The sequence below is a fragment of the Takifugu flavidus genome, chromosome 5 (genome assembly GCF_003711565.1).
Source record: "Takifugu flavidus isolate HTHZ2018 chromosome 5, ASM371156v2, whole genome shotgun sequence".
NCBI lineage: Eukaryota > Metazoa > Chordata > Actinopteri > Tetraodontiformes > Tetraodontidae > Takifugu > Takifugu flavidus.
Genome location: NC_079524.1, coordinates 11,258,019 through 11,270,973, shown reverse-complemented (window position 1 = coordinate 11,270,973; position 12,955 = coordinate 11,258,019). Strand labels below are relative to the sequence as shown.

Genomic DNA, 12,955 nt, shown 5'->3' with positions numbered 1-12,955 from the left:
TGGCATCTCTGCCACAATAAATGGGTTACATCACTGAAAATTATCAATATGCTACGAATAACACTTGATGCATCAACCCCCGCTTCTATTTCTGGGATTGTTAATTTGTCTAGACGTCACCAAGCTTTTCAGATAAATTGATTTATACTTGGTACCGTACCTTTACGATATCTTATTACGCCACTTGGGGTCGCTGTTACTCAAGAGCTGCTGCTCAGTGGCAAAAGTACAACTGAGAACATTACCGTCAGGTTCAAAAGATTACAGTGTGTTGTTTTTGTAAAGTGCACTCTGCAAATGTTAGACGAATTTGTGATTCATTTGTGGTGTAATGACAGTTCTCGAATGAAAAGCTGTAAAAGATATTCAACCATAAAATAAGATCTGAAATTTCTGTTTTGAAAAAATATATATTGATGATTTGCACCAAGTACAGGTCATCAGCTCATACCAACCCAGATAAGATATTGTATACAAAAATGAAGCATTCTGTTACATTTTATTGTGGATGAAAATTCAGCATTTCACATTAAATTGTGTGATCGTGTGATGTAACTAAATGCAATTCATAAATGTATATGAGGATGCCAATTCATACTGAGGTGTAGAAAGTGTGTAGAATACATTCTTTTTGTATGAATGTAAAGGTAAAATGTGACAACATAAAGCATTAATTAGATTGTTTTAAAAAAACAAACTGCATTGCTGTATAAACCCGAATGTCAAAAGTAACCGAATACTGTTATTTTATGATATACAGTCAAAATACTTTAATATTTCATTTACCGGTATATCATTTCAAAATAGCATTTTCATTCAAATCAAGAAAAGTTATACATATTAACTGTAAGTTATGAGGAAGCTAGTACTAACTAGCTTATAAAATTGATGAGTCCTCAGGTTCACAGAGCTTATGTGCAGCTGGCGGTGAAGATGGAGTTGATGAAGAAAGGCACAGAGTTGGTGTCACCGTCACTTTCTCACGCATCCAGTTTAAAATTGAATGAACTGGTGCGCCAATTGCTTGTGTCACGGTCGCGCATGGTACGCTCTGTGAAGGTCACGTTGCCTTCTGCATCTATGAGGATAACTGTATTGGTCCTAAAATGAGAGAAAATGTATCATTACGCATTAAAACAATTTAGAACATAGACTGAGAGACGGGACTTAAGCAGAGGACAACCTGTATGAAGAATGAACAGACAGTATCAAAAGACTTTGACCTTTCGGTTAAAAGGGACTCTCTGTATCTGCAAATCCACCATGCAGATTATTCCCTTTCATTTCCTCTGTGTGAGGGATTGATTCCACCGGGGAGTTCTGTGTACCATCAGTTCTGTCTATGATCACACACCAACTAGTCACCTCAGGCTGAAAATAGCAGTGGGGGGAACCAGGCATTCGGGGTGGAAGAAGAGATACTGACCTTGTGCCATAATCAGGGGAGCGGACACACACTGCTGACAGAGCCTGGAGCATGGGCTTGGAGCAACCATCACCTTGGCTCTCCTGAGCCGGATCAGGACTGTTCCTGTTAAACCAAGCCATGACAGAAACTGTCAACATCTTTTCATATTTGCCTTTGCAACTGCTGCAGATAATAGCTCCATCGTGTCAAACAAGGGACCAGATCCATGACGTTTACTGGGAGTGTGCTGGCGCTAATTTGATTAAAGCTAAAGCCGCACTTAGAACCTGAAGCTGAAAGTCTGACATAGTAACCACAGAATTTCTGAGAACATTCATAGAAAAGGGGAGTGTGGAACCAAAATCATGAGACCAGCAAGGGCTGTTGCTCATGAAGATTTTAGAGATACAGAATTAGTTTTAGGGGCCTCGGAGACTAAAGTGTGCTTTCAACGTCACGTGAACTCACAGTTCTTCGTTGTTCAGCACACCCAGCAGCTCCTGCACCAGTCCATCGCAGGACAAGGTCTGGTCATCCACGACGCTGCTGAAGTGCCGCTTGCCTCGCAACAGCTTCTTCCATGGAGTATCCAGCAATGAATTACTCAACCCATAGATTCCTGCTAGCCAGAATTGAAAAAAAGAGACTAGTAAGCTGGGTTTGTGACCTTCTAGTTCAATGCTCCAATAAACAGACAATCAGTGAGCACATCAAAACAGAAATGTCAGGCTAACGTGGAGGGCCAAAGGCTGCGAAGAGAGGAAAATGCGAACTGAAAGGTTTCTACAGCAACCGTAACAAAAAAAACACAGACCTGCTTTTAGATGGATAGGTTCGGGGCTGCCTCTGTTTCCATAGTAACACACCACATCTTGTTTGGCTCTGCATGGGACACACAGTGATTGGAAATTAGACAATTTGGTGACCATCAAACCGCAAACGTTTGTTTTAGGGAGCCGTAATGTTGCGATATTCCCAAAATGAATCTGAATAAAGTCAGCTTCACAGAATCACCGCGGGGGGGGGAATAAGTGCAGAGGGCATAAGAGAATATCAACAGAGCTATATAATGAGTGATTTTTATTGCAGCCCTGCAAAATTGGAATTAAGACTCTTGTTTTGTTTTTTTTGTAGAGGGAATTAAAACAAGAAAAGCACTCAATACCTTAGTTAATTGAAGCATTTAAAGCAACCCTAAAGGAACAACTGAGTGAAATTAAAAACCAAATTAGAGCTAACAAAACCTCTGACAACCACCAAAGGCCTCAGCAACAATGTTAGATCTCTTTGCAGAATCCTCAGTTTGATGGAATTTATTCAGCTTGAAAACTCTGACACCAAGGGCATTTGTGACAGCTTTGGAACAGGACAGCGAATAATAAATTACCAGAAAATCCTTTGAACCGGCAGGGGAATGACTTTTTTCATGTCAGTTTTATGACAGCCATCAGTGGCATCAATCAATCAGGAAGGTGGTGCAATGCTGCTTCGCTTGGAGAGTTTGCCAGTGGGGACTTGTTGAGGAGGGAACTGAACGTGCTGCCGGGCCTGCAGCTCTGACACACTTTATTGGATTGTTCTTAAGAGCAGCAACACAAGTCAACCTTTAGGTCTGTGGTATAAATCAACATAAGCTAATAGAGAGCTAAACATTGTGGCCGTCCACTCTATAGACAGAGGAGCTTTATCATCGATCTGATATCAGCTCTCATTGATAAAGCGTTTTGGCTCATGAAGACAAATCAAGATCGATATATTTAAAAATGTCCATATCAACACAATTAATTATCGTCGCCTTTTGAACTGGATTCATTTAGCTTCCAGAATTCTGTTTATACTCCTCTTAAATGGGCCCACTCATTCTTCACTCCCTGCTGAAGGACTTTCTGGAGCAGAAAATCCAAAATGTGCATCCAGGCAGCTGTGAGGGAATCCTCACGGCCACTGACACTATAGGCCGACTCTATAGACACTTGTGTGTCCCTGACAACACATACGGTGTCCAGGCTGCCTCTAGACCCAGATGAATGGGCCGAACAAAAAGGCTTTTGGTTCCATTTCTATGGATACTACAAGCAGAGCGGTGTCAGACGATATTGACCCGGGTGCCAGTGCTCGCGCCGCGTAAATGTGTGCAGCGGCAACCCAGAAGCCCCCTAACCCGACAAGAACTGGAGGAATCTGATGAGCTTTGATGAGAAGGGATGATGAAGCTCATCTGATGAGCCAAAAATTAACAATCTGACATAGTGTCTACTAACAAGCACTCTTTAGTCTTCTTCGTGTGCCATGTGATGACCTCGCCACAACTCTGGTGCCTCTTCTGACCATATTTCTTAAAAAAAAAAACAACAATGCGTGACAACCACATTAGAGGATAAAAACACGGGACTCCACTCTGACGAAGGTTGGAACGCTCATCTTCGGCAACTAATTGAAACAGCCTTCAAATCAAGCCCCAAATGAAAACAAGAGCTAACTGCTCAGATGCTTGATGTAGAAGAACTTTTTGATAAACTAACTGTGCACCAGATATATTCAGTGAACACAACACATGAAGGCACTGGCGTATCTCTGCACCCTCTGCATGCCTCTAATTAAAAGCAGTGGCGGCGGCAGGTGGAAGATTCGCAGAGATACAGCTCTATTTCTGCTGTTTGCCAATCCCATCAGGTGTGCAGTGGGCTGATGCGGCCTGAGATGAGGAGCAGCGGGAGGCGAAGGCCAGTTGGGCAGAGAGAGAACAAGAAGGGAAGTGTCAAAAACAGGCTTTTTCTGATCTCAGTCAGAGGAGTAATCAGTATGCTGGTTGGGAGATGATCTACTGAACAGTCCTCTGTACTGAGGCAGCAGAGCAGGTTCCTCATCACCAGCTGTGCTGGAGTTACCCTGGAGATAGTTGGCTGCGCTTTTAACATTGCCAGTTCAGATATGAGATGGGAAGCTATTGGGGAGTGGGGCGAAAAAAAGTATACATGTATGTATATGTGTGTGTGTGCATGTCCACGTGCATATGTAGACATTATGGGTGTGTGGGGGTTGGGGGAGAAACACATGAGGATCTTCTGCTCTGTTATCACACACAGCACAGCACATGGGCTGCCCTTAAAGCTGCCCATGCAAATGTAAGTGAAATATTTAACGTGTCAACATCTTAGTATAAGATGTTAATTAGCACGTGGGTGTTTTGATCTTCTGCTAACAGACGACCCATGGTTAAGTGCTCATTAGCAAAGCCAACTTCTTACAATCCCAAACATTATATCTCCTTAACATATTGACATTGATTGTGATGTTGTTAGCATGCTTAACTGCAGAGTAATAGAGCTGCTAGCACGGCTGTGAGACATTAGTTAGAGAAAAACTGTTTTTTAAAAAAGAACCGGACCACAGCTGACTGGGTAAATGATGACCACCGATTCAAAAACATTACGCTAAAGAAAAAAAATCAATGCTGCTTAGAGTCTGTTGGTATTGAAGAAAATTCAACTTCAAACTGAATTATTATTATATATTATTATATCTATTTAAAAACTCTGTTTTTATATCTCTGCATAGGAGAGCATCCACACACTTGTACCTCTTTATTCACAGTTCTTCCCCCTGATACTCTGTCTCCAGAATGTACATCTGCTGCACCATTGTTTTTACTTTTGAGCTCAAACAAGAGTCTGCCAAGAATTACAGCACATGGTTGGAGGCTATAAGAGTGAACCACTTTCTGACATTGTTTTCATAAAACCGTCGCTGCTCGCCTGAAAAGCATCAAGTCAAGCAGGCGAAGATCAGACAAGATGTTCATTAAAACAGATCATCTCTGGGCCGGGCATAAAGTGGGATCAAACAGCTATAGAGTAAGTCAGATGAAAAGTTCTGAAGCCTTGAACGCATCAAACAGACACTCAGATCAAAATTTAAATATATATGATGGCAAATCCACCAAGGGACGGCTCAGTGTGATGTTCTGGGAAAATTCACTGACCAAAATCACTCATGGGCAGATGATTACTCCAGGCAATATTATCTTAACATGCACCAATATTTGAGAAGAAGTGCTTGATAAAAATGATGCCCCACTGGGGTTTACGTCATTTCATCACATCATCAAACACATTGTCAAGCTCGACAAAGACAAAAAACTCTTAAAATGTTAGCGCCCCCCCCCCCACCGTTGCCATTATGTTAACAGCTATTCGGTAGCTAGAGATGATTGAAAAACCCTCAAATTGTGGCAAAATTCCAACCTTGAAAGTGGGCTGCTGCATGGACACACACGCTGTTAGCAAACAAATACGGCAGCTGACGTCCCGTCTCTGGAGGTAACGTTAAACCGGTAAGATTGGGCGAATAAAAAGGGCACATTGTGCACATTCACAGAGCGTGAACGCTCAGCAGAGGACAGCAGGTTATTAACAGAGCAAAATGAAAAATTCCTCTGCTGCGCTCTCACGTGGAATGTGATGAACAGGTTTTCATGAAGCCGTCCTGTGAACGTGGGGTTGCACCCTAATCTCTGGGTGCACAGGAACGCCAGTGGGGCAGCACAAATGCAACTGCAGGCTGCAGCTTTTAACGAGAATATTTGCATATCTTCACGGCTTGCACCTGTCGCAGAAACAACAGTCGAGCTCTCTGGTCGCAGTTTATTCTGATTCCGACATTGAGAAAAGGATTCAGAGTCTGAATACTAATATTCCTGATCTGAGGCTGCAAATCCATTACATTATGCGCTGATGATAATCTATGTAGGCCATTATCTTTTTTTTGTAATTGGAAAGTTGCTTCTTAATTGAATTTTAGCTAGAGCCCTATCTCCTGACAGTGGTAGTCCAAGACCAGCTGAGTAACCCCGCAGGTCTGTAAAGCTTCGGATTTTTCCACATGAATATATGTATGACCTAAGGTGTTACTTGTATGGAGCGTGCTGTTAAAAACAGGAAGATTGGTTAACTGTGCAGGGCAGAGTAATGTGGTCAGACTAATGTAGCCAGCAACATGTTTCTCTTCCTGCCAGAAAAGACGTTTAGCGTATACAAATGAGAACCCGGCAGCAAACAAATTTAGCCTGTTAGCAATGCTGATGAGGAGGCCAAAAGGTTCTACAGACATGAGAAAAGAGAGCAGATCTTCCTACAGGCGATGTTTCTAGCATACAGGGATCATGACGTCGAAGTCCACTCTGCTTTTTTTTTTTGCACCCCAGGAGGGATTCAGTCTGGCAGCAAAGCACATGTGAGCTGAACCTGCAACTTCTGGCTAGCAGAAATAGAGCCTCATTTCCATGCCAGTTGTGCAAAGTTCGGACAGAAACATCTATATTAATGCGCACAGATTCCACTTTAATTTTCCTCCTTCAACTGATAAATTCAAAATCAAAAACACTATCATAAGTGCAGTATTCAGTTTCTCAAACCCTTGAAAGCAACTGAAAGAGAAGCGGGGATTTTCCCAGTGGAATGTCTCTCCCCAGATTGCCTCACCTGAACTCGGCTGTGATGAGATTGAAGCCATTGTACAGATGGCCTTCTAAAGATACCTTCTTCAGGTAAGAGTAGCTGTCCTGATCTTTGTCTGTAAGGTAGTTCGACACCAGAAATCCTAAAGATGCGTGAAAACAATAAGAAAGTAATCTTAGATAATCCTGGATGACAGTTAAATAGAAAAGGAATGAACTGAACCAATATTTCTAACATGGATGTCGCCACAAAAGGACGGTGATTTGCTCACCTCTCCCCTGAGCGTCGGGGTTGGAATGGCTTTCCAGGTAGTTGGTGATTCCAGCCAGTTTTCCCCTCTTGTTGATCCCCAGCCAGGATCCTCCTTCCTTCCCATATTCCAGGTCCAGTCCTGCTCAACAAGGACCATTGGAGCAAAAGCTTTGGCTAAATTATGACAAGAGGATTTCCAGCTCCAATCTAAAGAGTGCTTTTATCGATAACGCAGGTGCTCCAAACGAGCGGTGATCAATACTGACGCGTCAGCTTTCACTGAGTGACTGAGAGAGCAGAATGGACGCACTCCTTGGGGAGGCTGGATGGAAAGGTAGCCCGAGCCCACTGGGATGTATAGCTCACTACCCCCCTCATTACGCCTCGTCTCCTTCAGGGCCCTGCCTTCACCCCCCCCCACCCACCCCGAGCCCTGCAGATAAGGCACAGCCATTTATTTCTGTCACATCACATAAAAGCAACCATCAATTAAGGCCCCACCGCTGGAGTCCTGACCCCTCTATTACAGGGGGATGCAGGAGACAGAGGAACAACAGGGCTATCGCCGGGATTCCTCATTCAGCAGGGGGAAAGAACCCATGATGGATTTTCCTCGACTCCAGCCTAATGTTTGTGAGACATCAGTCAATTAAATCTAGTTCACCGGAGGGGTGGGGCGGTGGGGGGGGCTTTTGACTGGCAGAGAAAACGTTTTTTATCTGTAAAAGTGAAAACAGTTTAGCTTTGGGTCAGGTTTATTTCATTAACTTGGGTTTCTTATGTCTATATAAAGAGCAACAAGCCTGGTGTTTTTTTGTGTTTTTGCTGGACATTTAAAACAAGTTAACAACTGACTGAGACAAAATAGGAAGTAAAACGACCAACAGTGCAAATTTAGAAAAGCTGTCACTATGACTTAAATTTAAAAAAGGGCATTCTGACCGTAATTACTGAACGTTTTCAAGGACCTCTTTTAAGCTCCTTGTCTTTTTAACTTGCAGCTGTGATTTAAAAGGCGCTCACCGCTGAGAATCTCATTGTTGGTCCCCCAGAAATCTGCAGCTTTGGACGGCCGGTTGTAGAACTCATCTCTGTTTGCTGCCAAAATCAGCCTGTAAACACGAAGGAAGAGAAATACAGTAACTTGATGTCCTTTAAAACATAACCATCAACGGCAGTACTTTCTATTCAAAGGATACATAAAGCAACAATAAAACACCACCAAGGAGTTTAATTAGCTCCAAGTTGTGGAGCGACTGTTGGCAGAAACCATCACTGATCTTACACACAGAGCCCTCATTCATCATCGTGACGGAGCAGCTCAGAGGTTAATGAGCTGTCAGGCTCTCTGTTGGCTACAACCTCTGGATAACAGCTGCCACCATTTGTCACTGAAGTGACTAGACAATCAAGATTGAAGAGAAAAAACTTACCCAAACTTATTTTCACGCATTTTATTTAAACTTGTGCTTCAAACGGACACCGTTTACTTTTCACCTACATAGTTTTGACATTACTATGCAAGAGTTGCTGCAGCATAAAGCCCGTCATGTCCTGAGAGTGAACGAGCAAAGAAGCATCAGCAAACTCTGAAGGTGACCTTCAGAGAGGCTCAGGGCTGATCTACACACTCAGGTTTAAGGACAAGAGTGTGCAGCTGGGTGCAGCAACAGTGATGGACTCAATACAAAAGGTAAAAAGAAAGCAGCTCGTATTTAATAATGAAGGAGGTGTCCAAGGACTTAAGAGGATCTTCTTTGCTACATTTTATTTCTCATTCATCGACTTTAACTGTCCGGGAAGAGGAATCTACTGAAGTGAAAAAAGCAATTCTTTTTCACTGACGTTTCCAGCAATGTGACTAAGCTGTCCTGCAACCCGACTTTACCTCCTCCAACAACTCAACTTGTTCTCCATGACTTTATAAAGGTCTCGGATGCAGTCTGGAATACAGGGGCAGCGCTAAATACAAACAAATGGAGCTAGCTGTAGAAGAAAAAGTCTCTGGAAAAGGCCACAGAAATGCCGATCAATAGGAAATGTGACATGAGCTCAGGTCACGAGCTCAGTGTTGGAGTTACATAAAAATCCCACTCAGTGCAGAATAAAAGAAAAGGAACATGAGGTAAAATTCAAGATGGTTTGGAACAGAAAAGAAAGAAAAACAAAGACAGACTGAAAAATAGTTTGTTTTTTGTGAAAAATCAGTCTGTCTAAAATCTCTCTGAAATATCTGATAATAATGATATCTAATCTAACCCCGTGCCACTCTCTGCTCATGTATCAGTAACCTTTGCAAATATTAATCTCTTTATACTGCCAAAGCACAGCTAAGAGGGAACGGCCTTGGTGACCCAATTTAAACCATAATCACACTCCATGAGTCTGTGGCGCAGCCTGGCTGTCAGTTAAACAGCCTCCTCTGATCGGCATTTATATTCAGGCAGTCAGCGACAGCCCATTAACAGCCAGAAACTCCACTCTCACCTGTCTCCAGCAACAAGAGCCATTAGCTCCAGAACAGCTACCATCAGTGGTTAAAACGCAGGCGGTACCATTCAGCTATTACAAAATAATTATGCTGCTCAGAGTTCTCACCCTTTCATATTTCCATAAACCAGGAACTGACATATGGCATGTGTGTGTGTGAGTGTATGTGTTACCATGTAGCATGAATTTAAACACTGCAGAGACAAACTCATTCATATAATTAAAGTCATAAAAGCTCAAAAAAAAAGGCCAGTGAGATTTATTGCCCTCCATAATTCCTGCTGAGGTGTACCCTGCTAATCTTTAAGGATTAGATTTTGGACCTTGTTAAGAGCAAAAATATAAACTAAACTGCCACAAAAGGGGTCAAACTGTGGTTCAAGGGCCAAAGATAGCGTGTTCCTATGACAGGCCACACGCTGTGGCGGCTAAAGCAGAAACTTGTGATGCTTAATATACCGCTAGCCACAAATATTACAGCTCTTCATGAATAATGAATGACTGAAGTCAATGCACACATGACTTCATGGACATGACTGGAGCTGTGGAACTGTACGTGATGGAAATTGCATCTGTTCCGCTCTTAAATAACTGACAGCCGTGGTCACGTTGTTTCGAAGCAGGTGAAGAATTGATTATATGTGAATATCAGACAACTGGGTAAAGACAAGAAACACGGAAACCTTATCACTTAACTTCTGACGTGAAATCTGTATTTTCTGCTCCGCGTGATCATTTCTAACGGACAAGTAAATAGCTTTCGGCAGTCGGTCAAATGCAACAATCAAAGAGCAACACGGCAAATAGCAGAATTTGATTGGATTTTTGATTCCTTCGGTGAAATCTTGCTCCATCTAGAATGAAACGCTACCGACATACTCCTATTACAAAGGTGAAATTCAATAAATAATGTTTGTTGCTAGGTTGTTGGATGAATCCAATAAGAGGATACATTTAAAAATAGGAAATAAAAAAGCTGAAATTACAAAACTAAATTGCACAATACACACATCAGCATTTGTGTAATTGCTGAGTCACTTGTGCTCAACAGGAAAACTCAGCGGATATGTTCTTGTCATCTTTTGCTATCGAAGCGCAATATTTTTCCCAGTGTATCAATGTCGCAGCGCACCAATGTTGTTTAGAGCAAAGTAAACCATGTGCAGCTGCTGGAGTATATACTGATGTAACAACGTTAGGGCACAGAAGGTTTCACCTTTCCCCAGGTTCTGCTCCGAATCAGGACTGGTGCTGCACCTCTGCTCCGATATCCTTCAGCAGGGTCAGGCTCCTGCAGGGAAGGACAACGGTGGACTGTGGCCAGCAGCAGCTCACTCTCGAGCTCAGGAGAATCACAACGTGCTGGATTCAAATACCACCCCGCTACTCACACTGCACCGGCCTGTTCTGACCACTGAAAAAGCTCGAGTGTACTGCTGACTGGGTCAAAACCACATCCTTTATTTTAAAATGTTTCATATAACAAAGGCTGTATGAGCAGAACTCTACTTCCATTTTTGCCTTGGTTACTAAGCTGCCGTTAATGTACTAAGAAAAAATAACCTTGGAGAAAAATGAATCAGCAGAGATTTATTAATTGAAAGTGTTCCCAGAATTAAAAAAAAAAATCTTTATAATGTTGCTGGAGGCTTAAAACATATGACTCAAACAGACACAAATATTTAATCCGAGCAATGGAGGAGGGTCTTTTTTTTTAAAAGACCTTCTTCAAAAAATATCAGGAATAATTTGGAAACCACCACATAAATGTATGTCCAGCCTGACATAATGAGGATCTTTAAAAACAGGGAAAAAAACTGTCAGTTTAAAACATACAGTGAGGAAGTTTGGGATTTAGGAGACTCATTATTTGATTTCAGTTAGTGCTGTAGAGGTGAAAGTGCTGTAGATTAGAAGTATAGAAGCCCGGTTGAACGGAATTTTGCCATCGAACTGTGGAGAATCGGATCTGGGGATCAGTGAGTCGTTGCACATGTTGCGGATATGGTAACTATGGTGATTAGAGTTAAATTCAACTTCTGTTTGGGAACATTTTATGTATTTAGTATTTTCTAAATTTTTGGAGGCATGTTGCATTTCATAATTTTGACATTTGTGTGGAAGTTTGGCCCTTTGAGCTAGGCCAAACTAGCTGTAATGGTTTCTTCAGTGGGGTATCAAATGGAGTAATCAAGCGCTTACCTGTAGGCATTTTTGGAAGCAGGTCGAGGGTCAAACTTGAAGAAAATTATACACATGGATGTTCTCAATGGATTGGACTCAAAGTTCCTTTAGATCTTGGTCACTTATGAGATGAGAAGAAGAGAAAATGAAATGTCATAAGCTTCAATTTAAGTTGGACTGGGTGGAGAGATAATTGTGTCGTGTGGTAACACTTACATTGTGTGTTTAGTTGAAAGGCAATCAGGCGTACAATCCAAAATTCATTCTTTTTCTGAGGAACCTGTCTAGCATGAGCAAATTATAAAGATAGTTAGAAGAACACAACATAAGAAATATAATATATGTAACTATAAGCATAAAATGGGCTGAAGCCTTAGTTTATTTTGCCTATCCTTCTTACAATAATAAGGTTTTGTCAGCTACATTTCAGAAAGAACACAAATGATGGAAACAACAAAAACCTGTGCAAACAAAAGGGTGACGAGGTAGTTTATGAACAGCCCTGTCCTAATTATACGGTTTTATATTCACCAATATAAATAGAAACCATTTCTAAACTATTCCTTAAATGTACACCTTGTACTGTTATACATACAGTCGTTGTTTTGTATTGTCTCTTGCCACAAACTACAGCACTTATCATGGTGACATTCGACAAAGGATGCAATCATTACAATGAGATATGTTAGATCACTTTGAGCTAAACAATCAGCAACGTTAAACCACTGTTAATTCCACATCTGGGTGGAAATAAGAATACATATAGTTTAAACTGTCGTTAAGGAAGACTACTGATAACAGAAAACAAGATTCTGGATATATTTACACAACTTGACTCTAAACTAAAGATCGCCAGCATCGTTACAGTTAAAGAAGCAAACTCAGAGGAACTCCCAACATTACCTGTGACATAGACACTCTTCAATAATCTCGTGTTGACTGTTTGTATGGCTATTAGCAACTAACAGGAAGCGTTCGTGTTGAATGACATCGATTTGTGGATGTCGTCGTCCCATAAGTCTCCAGAGCGGGTGGGAAGTTACTGTGTGCGGGGTTTTTCCGCCTCCCGCCCATGTCGCCATTGCGATTACTTAAACAAGTGCACCCATATCAAGTCTCCAAATTGCGCTTCCGGAAGAGTATCTTCAAAATAAAAGAATATGTA

The 12,955-nt window shown here is 41.8% G+C and overlaps 1 protein-coding gene across 3 annotated transcripts; it reads right to left on the bottom strand.

Annotated features, from left to right (window-relative positions):
* Nucleotides 1-480: 480 nt before the first annotated feature.
* Nucleotides 481-12,883, bottom strand: tango2 (transport and golgi organization 2 homolog (Drosophila)). Of its 3 annotated transcripts, none has more exons than XM_057033689.1 (10): nucleotides 12,694-12,883; nucleotides 12,007-12,074; nucleotides 11,809-11,911; nucleotides 8,140-8,228; nucleotides 7,136-7,255; nucleotides 6,889-7,006; nucleotides 2,223-2,290; nucleotides 1,877-2,030; nucleotides 1,427-1,531; nucleotides 481-1,101 (listed from the first exon to the last, which is right to left on the bottom strand). In XM_057033689.1, the coding sequence occupies exons 3-10, from the start codon at nucleotides 11,862-11,864 to the stop codon at nucleotides 981-983; spliced, it is 831 nt and encodes a 276-aa protein (XP_056889669.1). In that variant the 5' UTR covers nucleotides 11,865-11,911; nucleotides 12,007-12,074; nucleotides 12,694-12,883; the 3' UTR covers nucleotides 481-980. The 3 variants fall into 3 exon arrangements, with proteins under 3 accessions (XP_056889669.1, XP_056889672.1, XP_056889671.1); XM_057033692.1 differs by having other exon boundaries at nucleotides 1,877-2,027; nucleotides 12,694-12,882; XM_057033691.1 differs by having other exon boundaries at nucleotides 12,007-12,070; nucleotides 12,694-12,861.
* Between the last annotated feature and the right edge of the window lie 72 nt (nucleotides 12,884-12,955).

Excerpts from the sequence above, each read along its gene's own strand:
- tango2 (XM_057033689.1), bottom strand. The coding sequence starts at position 11,864 with ATGTGTATAATTTTCTTCAAGTTTGACCCTCGACCTGCTTCCAAAAAT. Across the intron at positions 8,229-11,808 it reads GCTTCCAAAAATGCCTACAG|GCTGATTTTGGCAGCAAACA; the intron begins GTAAGCGCTTGA and ends TCGTGTTTACAG. Across the intron at positions 7,007-7,135 it reads CCCCGACGCTCAGGGGAGAG|GATTTCTGGTGTCGAACTAC; the intron begins GTGAGCAAATCA and ends ACGCATCTTTAG.